The sequence below is a fragment of the Octodon degus genome, unplaced genomic scaffold (assembly GCF_000260255.1).
Source record: "Octodon degus isolate 3935 unplaced genomic scaffold, OctDeg1.0 scaffold00015, whole genome shotgun sequence".
Classification (NCBI taxonomy): domain Eukaryota; kingdom Metazoa; phylum Chordata; class Mammalia; order Rodentia; family Octodontidae; genus Octodon; species Octodon degus.
Window position 1 is genome coordinate 13,567,511 of NW_004524591.1, and position 11,756 is coordinate 13,579,266.

The window sequence follows — 11,756 nt, forward strand, 5'->3', positions numbered from 1 at the left end:
TTCTTCACTTTTAGGCAATTTTTATTGTTATATTCATTTAACTTTGTAAATAATTTTTTACAATGTAAAATCTATTATTAATCTCATGTTATGTATTCATTTCAGAAATATTTCTCTAAAATTTATCTTTTGCATTTCAATATTTGTTGGGCTGGCGGGATAGCTCAGGAGAATAAGCACTTGCCTGCTAAGTGCAAGGGCCTGAGTTCAATCCCTGGTTCCACCAAAAAAAAAAATTATCTACAATTTTTAATTTGCTATGTAATTATTATTGATTTGCAGTAAAGTTAATGAGTTTAAAAAAGAAAATGGAAACAAAAAAGAAATGGTTTAATATATGTTAATCTGTGGATGTTGTACAAACAATAACAATAAATTTTAACATGCTTTTATCACCTAAAAAATAAATTCCATGTTCATTAGAAGTTATTTTATTTTTCTGTTTGTCCTTCACAGATTGAACCCAAAGACTTGAACAAGTTGGGCAAAGTGTTCTATCACTGACCTCCATTCCAAGCTCTGAAGTTTTCTTATTCTTCCCTCCTTCTAGCCCTTAGCAACCACTAATCTGTTTTTTCCTTTCTCTTCTCTTTCCTTTGTTTCTTTCATTCTTTTCTTTGGTTTTTTGAGATGGGATCTTGGTATATGTAACGCAGGCTGCCCTTGAATTCACTATGTAGCCCAGGCCTGGCCTTGAGCCCACAGTGATCCTCCTGCTTCAGCCTCCTGAGTGCTGGAAGTACAGGTGTGCCCAGCTAATCTTATTTCTGCCCATTCTTTGGCCTATTCTCGGTATTTCATGTAAATGAATCATAGAGTATGTGGGGTTTTTTTCTGTGACTGGTTCCTTTCACTGAGCATAGTGTGTTTATGATTCATACATGCTGTAGCATACATCAGTACTTTACTTTTTATCTTTTCTGAGTCTATATGTTGGTCTTCTAATATGGTTTTGTGAGGAATATCTCTTCAGGGAGATTTCCATGTTCTCTACCTGTTCTGGCCACTGGGCTGGCCCTTCATACCTACTTTTAACTCAGTGTTTGAGGACAGAGCTTGTATTTCCTGACACTGAAATGTATTCTTTTCTTTTTCTTTTTTTTTTTTGAGACAGAGTCTTCAGTTCAGGCTGTCCTGTGGCAATCCTCTTGCCTCAGCCTCCCAAGTGCTGGGATTATTGGCATGCACCACCATGCCTGGCTATCCCAGCTTCTTGCAGCCTCTCATGGTTTTTCAGAAACATTTTTTTTCTCCTTCTACATACCTCCTTACTATTTTACCACATTTTAAAATTAAGAGCAGTGTTTCAGAGGGAGGTCAGGAGCTAAAGGTATGAGATACAGGGTCAGAAGTTCTAGACTCAGCTGGCTTTGGCCAAACTAAGTGTCTTTAGGGTTGCATTTATTGCCACTATACAGTTTATCATTAAGGGCAATTCTGAAAACACAGGGGAAAAGATCATTCCTACTTGAATTTTTGTACTCAAATCCCAGCCTTTATATCCATTGTTTGTAATAGTCAAATACTATTTTCTTTGTTTGATACATACTTTGTTTGGTGCCTATACTTAAAAAAACTTAACTTCCTTTACATTTTGGTTCAGGTTCCAAGTGTTCAGGATTCCATAGCTGCTTCACTTGTGCTTGTGGTCAGCCGGCATATGCTCATGATACAGTGGTGGAAACAAAGCAGGAAAGATCAGCCCAGGGAAAACCAGTGGGACAGGATGTTCCTTATGCAGCCATGGGAGGGTTAACTGGTTTCAGCTCATTGGCAGAGGGCTACATGCGGCTGGATGACAGTGGCATCGGTAAGTGAGGAAGTGTAAAGTGGAAGCTTGTCATTGACTTTTATTGTGTGTCCTCAGTGCATTGAGGCCTTGTTGTTGTTTAGCATTTTATGCCCATCATTTCTTTTTTTTTCAAAAAATATTCCCTGTTTGAAGGGGCCAGGGAGATGGCTCAGTGGAATAAGTGCTTCCCTGGCAAGCGCAAGAGCCTGAGTTCAATCCCTGGTTCCGCAAAAAAAAAAAAAAAAAAAAAAAAAATTCCCTGTTTGAAAGGATCTCATTGCCATTATGGAAAATTTAGTAGAACAAAAAGAAAAGATCATTTCTTTGTCACTGTTTGTCTCCAAATCCCAGTACACATCCCTATTGTTTGTAATAGCCAGACAATAATAGTATTTCTTTATTTGATATCACAGTTTATACTTTTTTAAAATGTATTTGGTACAGGGTCTCACTACCCAGTTTGGACTTGTAGTGGTCCTCCTGTTTTCAGCCTCCCCAGCACTAGGATTACAGGTGTGTGCCACCACACCAGGTCCTGGTGGCTGGCACAGTGCATCCATCCTGGTGGCTGGCTCAGCGCATCCATCCTGGTGGCTGGGGATGGTGCGGCATGTGGTGCCTGGGATCGAACCCTGGTCTCTGCAGTTGCCTAAGTAGGTGCTTAGTATGCTGAGCTATCTTGCTGGCCCTGATGTCACAGTTTAATTATTATTCTGTTGTGTATAATTTTAGCATAATTTTTTGGAAACATATGTATTTATGTACATTTATTTAGATACATGTAAACACATCCATAATACAATTTGACTATACATACACACATATATACACACATTTATATATCTTCTTATGTACATTTACTTTAAAAATTTCATTATTGTATGTTAATATTACATGATGATTGGGTTTACTTTGGGAAGTTGTTATATTTAACATATTTTATCCAGACATGGTGGTTCACTCCTGTAACCCCAGCACTCTGGGAGGATGAGGCAGGACAGCCACAAGTTTGAGCTGAGTCTGAGCAACTTAAAATAAAAAATAAAAGATGGCTGGGGATATAAATGTACCCAGTACTAATAAACAAAACATATCTTCATCAATTTCAGTTCTATTGTATCACTTTTTCCTCTTGCCTTGCAAATATCCCCTTCCTCATTTCTGGACATTTACCTCCTGGTATTCTGTTTTCTCTAGTGTATGTATGTATGTATATATTTATGTAATTTTAGGTTTTCATAGAAGAGAAGTTATGCGGTATTTCTTTCTTTTTTTTTTTCCTTTTTTTTTGTGGAACCGGGGATTGAACTCACGCCCTTGTGCTTGCCAGAGAAGTGCTTATTCCACTGAGCCATCTCCTCAGTCCCAAACCAGTTTTTTTTTTTTTTGCGGAACTGGGGATTGAACTCAGGCCCTTGTGCTTGCCAGAGAAGTGCTTATTCCACTGAGCCATCTCCCCGGCTCCGGTATTTAATTTTTTGAGTTGAGTTAATTTTACTTAATGTGATTGTTTCTAGTTCCATCCATTCCCCTGAAAATGATGTGATTTCACTTTTCTTTATGATTGAATAATGCTGTATTGTATATACATACCATATTATCTTTATTCATCTACTGATGGGCATCAGAGTTGTTTCTACAGCTTAGCTATTGTGAATTGCATGGCTGTAAACATAAAAATACATGGATCATTATAGTATGCTATATTATTATTATAGCATCCTTACTTCTTTGGGAATATGCCCAAGAATGGCATAACTGGGTCAAATAGTATTTCTATGTTTAGTCTTTTGAGGAATCTCCATACTGGTTTCCATAGCAGTTGCACTAGTTTATATTCCCACCAGCAATGTAGGATTCCTTTTTCCTGCATCCTCACCTGCATTTATTGATTTTTGTATTCTTGATGGAGCCTCAGGTTAGCTTTAATTTGCTTTTCTCTGATGGTTAGAGATGTTGAACATTTTTCATATACTTTTTAATTCATTTTTCATGATTATGGTATTTTTATGATTTTTTTCTTGTAGCTTTTTCTACAACTAGCTTGTTCAATTCCATAAATAAATTCTTTTGCAGTGTTCATGAGTCCATGATTATATTAACTTCATGTATTAGCCTTAGAAATCCCAAATATGAGTGCAAGAATCACAGCGATGGTCATGGTCATTGCAGCCTGGTATTGCCAGGAGTTCTTCCAACCACTTCGTGTATATTACTTCATTTCATCCTCCCAACAACTAAGAGTCAGATTATGATTGTTATTTTGCAGACGAAGAGACTCAGCCCAGAGGTAAAACAGTTGTTCTGTGTTCAGCTAGCAGAGTGAGATTCAACCCACACGTTGCTCTGGGCTGCTTAGTCTGCTTCATTGTCATCTATTTCTGTATAACTTCCATGTTATATTTCACATTGTAGATTTATAGAGAATAAATAAATTAATTTATGACTTCATATTCTGAATTTTCCTGATCTGGTCTTACCTTTTAATTCTTGCAGAACTTTGCCATAATTTTGGGAAGTTAGAAGACATTATATTATCTTAATTGGGGCAAGTTGAATATGTAGATCATTATAGAAAGAATGGTATTTTAAAGCACTGTCTCTATTTGTCCTCTGTGCAGCTAAGTGGATTTCTGAAATTATTTCCTTAGAATTCTTGCATAATTCTTAAGTTTTTTCCTAAGTATTTAATTTTTAGTTTAATCATACGTTAAATTTTTCTTCTATTGTGTTTCTAATTACTGCTTGTTTAGAAAGAAGCAAATGTTTTCTTCTGTTGTTGCTACCAGTCTTACTACTTATTCTTTTTTTTTTTAATTTTATTTACTTATGTGTGTGTGTGTGTGTGTGTGTGTGTGGCCAGCTCAGCCCACCTGGGGGTGGGGCTGGGTGGCATGGGGTGCTGGGGGATTCAACTGGGATCCCTGTGCTTTGCTTAGCTTGTTCTAAGTAGGGGCTTTAAACCACTGAGCCATCTCACCAGCCCCTTACTGCTTAATCTTGAGTCTTAAATAAGTTTTTAGTTTATTTTGCAAATAATTTTTGCCTCTTTTTAATAATTATGACTCTTCTTACTCTTGATTAATTTAACTGCTAGTAGTTTCAGAACATTGCTAAATAATAGTTGGCATCTTACCTTTTGTGATTTCTGGTATTTTATTACTCAAGTATCTTCATATATAGTAATGGCCCCTGAAGGAGAAGGGGTGATGAGGAAAGGTGAAATCCAGGCGAGGAGATATAAGATACTTTTGCCCTTGGGTAAGGTATAGGGGGGCCCTGAGTCAGAGGAGCTTCTGCTGTACTAGCCATGCAGACTCTAGAGAGGTGACTTCTGTCTGGGATATAAGTCCTTTATTTATTTATTTTTTTATGACAATGGAGTTCATAATTGCCACCTCTCAGGGAGAACTTGGCAGGCAACTGTACTGTGAAATGAGTGTGCCTTGACATCTGTCATAGTGGGGAAAAGAGGACCACATAGCTGAGCTGACAGTTATTGAATCCAGGTCAGGGGATTCAATAGAAGAAGTAGGTGGTATTATGGGGGTCTGTAGTTTTAGTAAGAGCAAATGTTAGGCTACCAGGCCCTATCAAGCTGAGAGACCAAATTACAAGGAAGGCCAGCAGCCTGGAGCACTTGAGGTCAGTGAAACATGCAGCACCCAGAAGACAGCACAAGGACCTGAAATGGCCTGAGTCCCGCCTTCTAGTCTTAACTGCCTCAAGAGAGAGTGGCTGGAGATAGGAATGGGGAAGGAATTAGAAAGACTTTTCACGTTACAAGATTAACTTTTTGCTATGTTAATTTTTGTTTTTCTGAGACAGAGTCTTGCTATGTAGTTTAAGCTGGCATAGGACTCACTACCTAGCTCAGGTTGGCCTTAAACTCATGGCCATCCTCCTGCCTCAGATTCTTGAGTGCTGAGATTACAGGCATGTCCCTGTATTAACTTTTAAACCAGTTAGGACTGAAAGTTTCCTTCTCTCTACCAGTGGCATGGGGGATGTGGTGCTTTGTAAGAAAAAAAGTTTTACATTTTCTCTGCATCTTCCTTCCTTTTGTTCCATGAGGATCAATAAATTTTGCAGTTGCTCTTTGTGGTTCAGGGTGGTGGTTGTTTTCTGCCACTGAAGAGGCACCTTCTCCTTTACTTTTCATACTTAGCTTTTAGGCATCTTCTACGTAAGGAATAGATTAAAGATGTACTTTTATATTTTAACTTAGTTAACCAGAAATTCCTTATTGTGATTGTCTTGCTTTAGATTGTGTTTTGCTACTCTATTAGGGTTTAGTATTCCTTTGCTGACATAGCTATATTAATGTGTTTTTTTTTCTCTGAGAAAAGGTCTGAGAAATGAAAAAATACTGTTTTAGCTATTTGCCTTTATGTGGCAGATAGAAGTTCACGTAAAAATTCCTTTTTTACCTCTGGTTTTTAATTGGAACCAAATTGAATGTGTAGATCCTTGTAGAAAGAGTGGTGTAGGTCTTGCTCTGTTGGCCCATTTCTTCTTCACTGGGTTCTATATTCCTCCTCCCGCAGCTGGGGTTATAGGCCTGTATCACTGCACTTGGTTAAAAATTTCTTTTTTATAGAAAGTATTTTTCAAAAGATTCTGCTGAGAATCTAAGCTGTTTCCCATTAGAAAAAAAGGTTGTTTCTATGCTTATAAATCAAGATTTAAGTTTTCATTCTTCATATGTTTTGTTCATGTATTTTTGTTCTCCATATTATTTTAGGCACACCTTCAGCTGAACTTTTAGACTCTCCGGTGACATCCATGGACCACCCATTTCTAACAGCATTTCAAGCTTCATCTGCTTCTCCAAAAACACCAACAGGTGGTATTGAAATTAGAACGAGAAATATTTTTAGATATAGGAAGAAAATAGGGTTTTTTGATTTATTTTCTAGGCTTTTCTCTTTTTTCTATAATTATTACAATTTGACTTTGACTTACCTACTTGGTTAGGCACTGTGAAAAAGCAAGGAACTTCATATTATTTTGGGAAAAATAGCTAAATCTGAAAGGTACAAGGATTCTGATAAACTGTTTTGAAGATTTAAAGCTTATTCTGGTACATGTTGCTCTGGTGTTTGAATAAGAGACCGCTCTAGTGGACTAACTGCTGTGGTCCTTGGAGTTTTCCCTAGGGATCCGGATATAATGGAGATGATCACAGTTTAGGAAGTTGTTTTTTTTTTTTTTTCCCAGAACCAGGGATTGAACTCAGGCCCTTGTGTTTGCCAGGGAAGTGCTTATTCCACTGAGCTATCTCCCTGGCCCCTAGGAAGGTTTTTATTGTTTATAAGTTAAAAGGAAGGGGCTGGGGAGATAGCTCAGTAGAATAAGCACTTACCTGGCAAATGCAAGGTCCTGAGTTCAATCCCTGGTACTGCCAAAAAAAAAAAAAAAAAAAAAAGAATTAATTTTAAGCACAAGTAATTTATATTTCCTTTATTAAAAAAAGAACAAAAGCATTGAGAATGGAAATTGAAGGACTTTTTTTATGCTGGGGATGAAATTTAGGGCTTCATGCATGCTAGGCAAGTTCTCTATCACTAAACTACATTCCTGGCCTTGAAGATGGAAATGTTATGGTTTATTAGGTATTTAATATTTTAAAATGAGAATTTTGTATCTTGATGAACTTTGACATTCTCTATATAGCATCTTAAAGCTGCTTACAAAAACAGGATTTAATGACAGAATGATTAAGTACACATTGATGTAAAAAATAAAAATCCAGAAAAAGAACATAATTATCCTGAGATTGATATAATCGTTGCATTAAACCAATTTTGACTGAGCTTAGTGGCAGCTAAGATGCAAAGGCAATTGCCATCAGTTAAATATTTTTCTTTATTAGAAAGGAAAAAGCAATAGTTTCTCAATGTGAATGAACATTACAATACTGTTATTTGTTTATATATTTACTTAAACTAGGAATTGGACCCAGTGCCCTTGCACTGAGCTACATCCTAGCCCTTTTTTTTGTTGATGTAGGCTAAACTGCCTAGCATGGGCTCAAACTTGTAATCCTCCTGCCTCAGCCTCCCAGAGTGCTTGGATTACAGGTATGTGCCGCCATGCCTGGCACAATGATGAATTTAAAGAAACCTATATGTAGTGGCTAAGGTTCTAAAGGGCCCTTTTTCAGCAAACAGAATAAGATTGTTTGCTTTCTACAGTTACCTCTAATAAGAGTGATAATATTCCATTAAAGTGTATCTCTGAAGGTGAATGTGTAAGAAGCTTAGGTGAAATGGTCCAGCCTCTTCCTGGGATAGACTTGAAAGTTTCTGGATGTATAGCTATTCCTTATTGAGTTTAATCTTTTTATTTTAGCTTTTTTTTTTTTTTTTCAACAAAGCTTTTGTTAAATATTATTGACAGTGTGGTTGTGCTCTGTGGTGACGGTTTTGAGTTAGATACTTTTGTGTGCCTAGTTGAAGGTGAAATTATGTTTTAGAAACTAGAAGAACAGGGCTGGTGAGATGGCTCAGTGGTCTAAAGCACCTACTTGGAACAAGCTTGCCTGAAGCACAGGGACCGCGGTTCAATCCCCCAGCACCACATGCCAGCCAGCCGCGCCCCCTGGTGGGCTGAGCTAGCCACACACACATAAATGGATAGATGGATAAATAAATAAATTAAAAAAAAAAAAAAAGAAACTAGAAGAACAGGTATTCTGGTTACTGTTCTATTTTGAAAATGAAACCTATATTGAAAGTAATCTTTCCTTTGAAACTCTTAAAGTACCTGCAAAAAAAACTAGATTATTTTTTCTACTGAAGCAATTTGAAATTCTTTTAGCACATAAAGTGGTACTTAAGTAATTTTACAAAGTGAATACAATAAAAGATGGTTGAAATATTTTAATTTTGAAAAAATTTCGACTAGCTTATATCATTCAGCAAAGTCCCCATAATACATACTACTGTACATTATCTCTTAAAGTATAAGATGAATTTCTAGATATACCATGTAAAAAGTACTTGGATACATCCAAATGTATTTTTATGTGGAATAGCTACATAGTATTGTATTATTTAACATTAGCCAGTTGAATATTTGGAGAATGTTTGCCACTAAAAATTGCTTTTTGTCTTGTGCCATTCTGTGTAAGAATTAGGTATTAAGGTTATTTAGGCAATTTTTGGTGTGAAAAATAAAACATTATCATCTGGCAGGAATAAACTTTTCTTTGTTTTAAAAAATTCATGGAATTATTTAATGGTATAAATACATTAATTAGTTGTTTTTTATTTTTTCCATGTTAGCAGGTACAAGTAGCCAAGTTTCTTCCTTAAGGAGGCCAGAAGAGGATGATATGGCTTTCTTTGAAAGACGATACCAGGAAAGGGTAGGTTTTTAGGAAATTTACTATTAAATTTAGTATTAAACATGTACTTGTTTATTAAAGACACTGAAGAATGTGAATTCTTCACTACACACTGAATGTGGAACATCATTAAAAAATAATATTTACAGTCTCCACTTACAGGTGATATTAGGCCTTTGGGTTTACTTGGAGTATCAGACAGAAATAGGACTAAAGAAAATAACATACTAGTTGATTCATGAAATTCATCGTTGTTGATTAAATATATAGTAGAATAAACATTAGTCATCAACATCTTCATGAACTATGTATCTTTTTTTTTTTTTGCGGAACCGGGGATTGAACTCAGGCCCTTGCGCTTAACAGGGAAGCACTTATTCTACTGAGCCATCTCCCCTGGCCCTTGAACTATGTATCTTGATTTTTATTTTAACACATATATCTTTACTTTTTAATTTAAAAACATAATTTTTTTAAAAACTATACAGAGTTATAGTTGGGTAGAAGGAGTAACTTGTATTTTATGGCCTAGCAGGGTAACTATGGTTAATAATAATTATATGTTTCAAAATAACTAGTAGAGAGGATTTGGAATGCTCCCAACACAAAGCAACAATAATTTTTTCTAATACAATCATTACATGTCATATACATGTATTGAAATGTTACCCCTTACCTTGCAAGTATATATAATTATTATGCATCAATTAAAAAGTATATATCCTTGGGCTGGTGAGATGGCTCAGTGGTCTAAAGCACCTACTTAGAACAAGCTTAGCAAAGCACAGGGACCGGGGTTCAATCCCCCAGCACCACATGCCAGCCAGCCCTGCCCCCTGTTGGGCTGAGCTGGCTACACACACACACACACACACACACACACACACACACACAAATAAATAAATAAAAATTAGGAAAAAAAATTAAAAAAAAGTATATATCCTAAAAATTAAAAACATTGTCACATGAAGATATAGAATATATTTTAAGAAACATAATTTAGACCTATCTGTTCTGTAACATTCTGGCAAGGTAATGAGGAAGTTAATCTGACCTAGGAGAGTGAGCAATGTGCCTTGGATGCTCATCAAATCTTGGTAAAGTGTGATTGATTGTTCTATTCTCTATGGGCAACTTTCTATAGACTTTAAGGCAAAAACCATAACTAGTAGGTAGGGCAGTGAAGGAAGGACCTGGGTAAGCAGCTTGAAAAGACACAAAAATCAAGCGGAATAGGTATGGAGCAATCCTGTGAACAGTGTCCTAGGGCTTCAGGCATGTGTGGACTGGCTGGTGTCCAGAGAGACCAGAGTAGGTCTTTTTTTTTTTTTTTTTTTTTTTTTTTTTTTGTGGAACCGGTGATTGAACTCAGGCGTTTGCGCTTGCGAGGCAAGCACTTATTCTACTGAGCCATCTCCCTGGCCCCCAGAGTAGGTCTTGAGTGCATTGTCTCTTCAGAGTGAGCCCTAGGGGAACTTTCCAGGTAAATTTTTAGCAATTGTCTGGACAGGCTCTTCTAACTCTTTAGTTCCAATAGTGGATCTAAAGTTGGATTTCTGAAACTTGTAGAGGTAGTTAATATATACCTGGGTTATATGTTTGTGCAGGAGTGTGTACAGATATAGCTGGTCTTTTAGCTGAACTTTTGTGGAACTAGTTACAAATCATTTCTTTAGGGTTATGTTTTATTTCTTTAACTCTTTTAAAACTTTGTGGCTTGTATGTTGTGTATAATTTTTATTTAATCTTTAATAGTTCTGCCAGTTTGGAGTTACCTCTGCTCTAAATGCAGGCCCATTATTGCTGCCAATGATCAAGGGTAGGACATATTTAGGGATGATGGTTTCTCATAGCAGGACCTTACAAACTTCTGTTGTATTGGTCAGCCTGAGCACTAAGTCATGTTGGGTGGAGATCAGGGTCAATGACACAGATGCTGAAGCCTGAGCTAGCTGCAGGGATAGGTGTGCCAGTAATAGAGTTTGAATTTGCAGAACAAATGCTGGGGACAGGTCTGGTGTTATCTTCTGGGAGAACTGGATAAAGTTTTTTGACTGAGGTTGGTATTTTAGTCAACTGGATCCCTGGAAGGGTCTTAGGAGCACAAGTTTGGGATCATTAGTGGCTGGTTCCCAAATAGCAGCAAGAAGCAGTAGCAGGAGAACTCTGGCCAGATTTAACTTTGTCCAAGGTGCCACAGCATATCTAGCCTATTGGACTTCATTCCTAACAGAGCTACTTCCATCCAGAAACAGGGTATACTCAGCATCTATAATGGTCTACAGTTATTCAGGAGATCAGTACAGCACTGGATAGTTAGGTCTTAGTGAAAGGTTAACTTGTCAGTTTTTTTGATCAGAAGGACAGTGGCTCTTAGAACCTGAAAGCAAAGGTGGGAAGGGGAGTCCTTAGTGACCAGATCCAAGTATTTGCATAGGTAGGCCACTGGGTGCCCCCAGGGGCTGACAGTATGAATGAGCATCTTTGCTTTTGTGAATTTAAGAATCCAGATTCTGGAGGCCTGGCCTTAGCTCAGTTCTTTAAGTGGCTGCTTCCACAAAGCTGTCAGCCTCAGGTTGCTGTAGTTCGATCCCCACAACACTCCAGCCAGCC

The 11,756-nt window shown here is 37.1% G+C and overlaps 1 protein-coding gene across 2 annotated transcripts in view; it reads left to right on the plus strand.

Annotated features, from left to right (window-relative positions):
* The window catches only part of Fam221a (family with sequence similarity 221 member A), a 36,216-nt gene that overhangs the window by 15,025 nt on the left and 9,435 nt on the right, over nt 1-11,756 (plus strand). The window contains exons 4-6 of one of the 2 annotated variants that reach the window (XM_023709903.1): nt 1,604-1,810; nt 6,537-6,638; nt 9,082-9,164. In XM_023709903.1, the coding sequence (XP_023565671.1) occupies nt 1,604-1,810; nt 6,537-6,638; nt 9,082-9,164 (392 nt within the window). The remainder of the gene's footprint in view (nt 1-1,603; nt 1,811-6,536; nt 6,639-9,081; nt 9,165-11,756) is intronic. The other variant, XM_023709904.1, reaches the window with a different exon arrangement.